At 49.8% G+C, this 4787-nt stretch overlaps 1 protein-coding gene across 1 annotated transcript in view; it reads right to left on the reverse strand.

Moving 5' to 3' along the window:
* The window catches only part of epha4l (eph receptor A4, like), a gene marked incomplete at its 5' end in the record, with an annotated part of 37860 nt that overhangs the window by 32307 nt on the left and 766 nt on the right, over window positions 1–4787 (reverse strand). The window contains one exon of the mRNA XM_084310183.1: window positions 1865–2200. Within this exon, the coding sequence (XP_084166309.1) occupies window positions 1865–2200 (336 nt within the window). The remainder of the gene's footprint in view (window positions 1–1864; window positions 2201–4787) is intronic.

Here is a 4787-nt window from a genome sequence, read left to right on the forward strand (position 1 = left end):
GGATGTGCGCGGCTGCGCTTTAAAAAAAAAAGTGTGTCACATTCCCCTTCACACATTTACTCGCTTACATGGAACTCATGCATATATATGGACACAAATACACACAAGGACACACACACACATACACACGCACACACACACACCCTCACACACACACAGAGACACACAGACGCACGCACGCACACACACACACACACACACACACACACACACACACACACACACACACACACACACACACACACACAAAGATGCACACACACCCTCCCAGAGTTTCCAGCTGCTCTGAGCCAACTCTCTCTATGTGTTGAAGCCAAAAGGAGAACAGTTGTGAAACACGCGCCATTGGCGAGCCAAACGCAACATCATCTACATCATACTACTTCAAGTCAGCCGATTAGCCTCGAGCGGCCTCTGGGGATGTGTGTGTGTTTGTGTGTATGTGTGAGTGTCTCACATCCTAACATGACTTTTCCAGAGCTGAACCCCAAACACCTACTGTTCCATTACTGTTCCCACACAGCCCAGTCTGGCGGACTGATCTCCCACAATGCTTATCCATCACCCTATTCCAGACCCTGGACAATAAATCATTCAACGTGTCCTTAAATAGCCATGGTAGTTAGTAGTAGTCTGTCCCTCAACTGTCCCCTGGTTCACCCGTCTGTCCTTAAACAGAAGGCGAGGGACAAAGATGGACATTCATGCTAAAACGACATAAAGAGGTTCTCGGCACGCCACCCAAGAGCCGAGCAGTAAAACACACTGGTGGTGATGACGAATAAGAGGAGGAGAAGAGAGAGGAGGAGGAATGAAAGAGAAAAGGCCCTGAGTCATAAAAAAACAAAACAAAAAAGACATTTGCACAACAACTGGTTACAAAGTGGCAGAGCAACAAAACAATTGGGGAGGCTGTTAAGACACCTGGCTGGCCAGAAGGCTCATCTCCAAGCCAGGTTGAATTAATGGTCACCACTCCACTAGAAGAACTACAAACACACACACACACACACACACACACACACACACACACACACACACACACACACACACACACACACACACATCCACAAATACACAAAACAGGCAAACACACATGCACACACTCACCCAGGTACACATGTGCAGCCGCTCACATGCAGGAAACACATGCATATACACAGGCAGACACACATACACAAGCATACATACAAGCACAGGCACATGTGTGCACACACACACCCCACACTCACACTCAACAGATCAATGAAACCCATCTAATTCATTAGCCAGAAAGCTAAATATAGCCTGGCCGTATCTTCGTCATTCTAGTCTTCTCATGCCTAATTACGTAAAACTGCATGTGAAATATTGCAGAAAATCTTTTTCCCACTACTGAAAATCCATCAACTTATCCAGTAATCACTTTAGCTCACACAGATTACTTACAGCTTCCATATATGTGTTTTGACTCCAATATCCGTGTGATCACTGGATACGTCTCAAACAAACTTTTGTTGTTCGTCGACGTGGTGTCAAAATGTTCACAACACCATCCACTTGTAAGAGGTCGGTCCAATACCTACATTTCTATGGTAAAGACAGAAATTCGGCCACATTCGGCCAAAACCACCACACCACTCATTGGGATGAGTGGAGCCTGTGCAGGTTAATCTCCTAACGTGGGGAGGATGTGTAGCCTGTCAATCATTGTGTCGCTCACGTGACAGGAAGTGGGAGGGACTCAGTTAGACTCCCTTTGAAATGTCTCTGACGGAGCCCCGCCATGATACAAACAAATCATACATTACAAACACACACACAGACACAAACACACGCACTAAAACACCCTCCCTCCATCCCCACGCCACCCGTCCCCACTCACCGGCTTGATTGGTGGTGACGGTCACCGACACGGCCTGCTCGGGGCCGGGGCTCTGTGGGGACACGCCGTTCACCGCCCAGACCTCGAAGGTGTAGTTGGTGTGCGCCTGCAGGTCGTTGATGGAGACCCGCGTCCCCTTCAGGCTCCGCTGCTGCGGACTGAAGTGGACGCCGTTGCCGCAGGCCTGACAGCGGCGGCCCTCCGGCCCGCAGCGCTTGCACACCACGTTGTAGGTGAGGTCCTGGCGCCCGCCGGAGCTCAGCGGGGCGCTCCACTCCAGGTTGACCGACGTCTCGTTCACGTTGGAGATGAGGTGCAACGGTGCAGATGGAGGGCCTGGTTGAACGGGAGACAGAGAGACAACGTGTTAATGTGTGTGTGTGTGTGTGTGTGTGTGTGTGTGTGTGTGTGTGTGTGTGTGTGTGTGTGTGTGTGTGACATTTGATGGCTTGTATTGTATAGATATGATTGGGTTTGTTTGTCTTATTGCAAATTCCTATATAAAGTAATAAAGTATTGAATTGAATCGAGTTGAAATCAGTTGAATTTAACTGAGTTGAATTACACTGAATTGAATTGGGAGTTGGGAAGGTTACTCATCATCATTATCAAAATGTAATCTGATTATCTGTTTTCTAATCAGCAATGTAAGGTGTATCCCACTGGAAACCTCAAACCTTTCAGGTATGTCTGTAAACTGCTAGATGGAACTGGTTCAAGATGACACCACACTGTGGTGAGTTCTGACCGCCCGTCGTCATCGGCAGCGCCGAAATCTCACGGCAATGAACTCGTAACCCTAGCAACTCCTCATTCTGCATTCTGTTGATACACTGTATCAATTCATGTGAATATTGTCATCATCTACAACCACGATTAAGCATTATTTCCAAATAGTGAGAAAGTATGTGTATGACCGGTCTAACCGGTCTATTAGTGTAATGCTTTTTTTCCTTCCTACTCTTTAACGCTTTGGAAACGGAGGAAAAAGGAACAGTAAGTACTAGGAGTTGAAATGGTGTAAATGTATCAGATGACGCTGGGCTACATTGTTCCGTGGTGAAATAAATACTAGGTAGGAGTCGAGAAAAGAAAGAGCTGAAATCCTAGGACTCTCAGCCCTCCTGGCTAAAACTGACTCAACTCCATAACGGTATATCTGAAAAAGATGACAACACGCCCTAATTGAGTGGGCCTGTCCCTTTTATGGAGAAGCAAAGCGTCTTAGATTCCCCTTTAATGTTCTGTCCTTTTATGGCTGGGATGGGGGGAGGGAGATCCGATTTCAGCCCCGGTTAATTCGGCATATTAACTGAAATCCAATAGGCCGGCAGATTTTGTTCCCATTCATGTGCCGAAGCCGGGGGATGGCGGGGTGCCGGACCGCCCCTGCTGCTAGCCGTCGCTCTGCACGGCACCCACACTTCTAACTTTTTTCGACAAAGTTTGCTTTAGATTCTGTTATTATGCGGCTTTTCTGCCTTGATATATGCCTGTGAGCCGTTCCGGTTGGAAGTGCACTGACGCGGCCTCGCCTAGTTCCTGTACTCATCAATTCCAATTTACGCGTACCGTCGACCCCTCCCAGATTGAAATTAATGTGTTTTGTGTTGCTTTCAAGCCTAATAACACTAATTGACTTAACTGTGTTTTTTTGCACCATTTCTCTGTCTCTCTCTCTCTCTCTCTCTCTCTCTCTCTCTCTGTCTCTGTCTCTATCTCTATCTCTCTCACCCTGACTAATGAAGCATGTGCGCGGGCGGAGAGGATCGATGCAGGGTGAAATATGAAAGCTAGTGCGTCCTCGGACCAATCATTTCACAACGGATATTAATTATCAGTGTTATTTTTGGAGGAGCGGGGAGGCAATGAGTGATTTCACAGAGACATGGAGAGAGAGAGCAGGAGGGGAGAGGAGAGAGAGGGAGAGAGGGGGAGGGAGTGAGAGAGAGCAGGAGGGGAGAGGAGAGAGGGAGGGAGTGAGAGAGAGCAGGAGGGGAGAGGAGAGAGGGAGGGAGTGAGAGAGAGCAGGAGAGGAGAGAGGGAGGAGTGAGAGAGAGCAGGAGAGGAGAGGGAGGGAGTGAGAGAGAGCAGGAGGGAGAGGAGGAGAGAGGGAGGGAGTGAGAGAGAGGAGAGAGGGAGGGAGTGAGAGAGAGAGGGAGGGGAGAGAGGAGAGAGGAGGGAGAGAGAGCAGGAGGGAGAGGAGAGAGATGGAGAGAGAGCAGGAGAAGAGAGGAGAGAGGCAGGGGAGAGGAGAGAGATGGAGAGAAGCAGGAGGGGAGAGAAGGAGAGAGAGAGCAGGAGGGAGAGGAGAGAGCAGGAGGGAGAGCAGGAGGGGAGAGGAGAGATATGAGAGAGAGCAGGAAGGAGAGGCGAGATAGCAGGAGGGAGAGCAGGAGGGGAGAGGCGAGAGATGGAGAGAAAGCAGGAGGAAGAGCGAGAGAGGGAGTGAGAGAGAGCAGGAGGGGAGAGGCGAGAGATGGAGAGAAGCAGGAGGGAAGAGGCGAGAGAGGGAGGGAGTGAGAGAGCAGGAGGGGAGACGAGAGCGATGGAGAAAGCAGGAGGGGAGAGGAGAGAGCAGGAGGAGAGGAGAGAGATGGAGAGAAAGCAGGATGGGAGGTGAGAGAGGGGAGGGAGTGAGAGAGAGAGGGGGGGAGAAGATAGAGAGGGAGTGAGAGAGAGCAGGAGGGAGAGGAGAGAGAGGGAGAGAGAGCGAGGGAGGAGAGAGGGAGAGGGAAGAAGAAGGAAGAGGAGAGAGAAGTAGAGGGATAGAGAGAGAGGAAGAGAGGGAGAGAGAGAGGGAGACAGAAGGAGGAGACAACACCATCTGTTCATCCAGGAAGTAGAAAGCCTCTGGAGGACTGATCTGAGAGAAAGAGAGGGAGAAAAGGAGAGAGTGGAGGGAGGGATGAATGGAGAGAGA

Source organism: Notolepis coatsorum (assembly GCF_963971535.1).
Source record: "Notolepis coatsorum genome assembly, chromosome: 1".
Lineage (NCBI taxonomy): Eukaryota > Metazoa > Chordata > Actinopteri > Aulopiformes > Paralepididae > Notolepis > Notolepis coatsorum.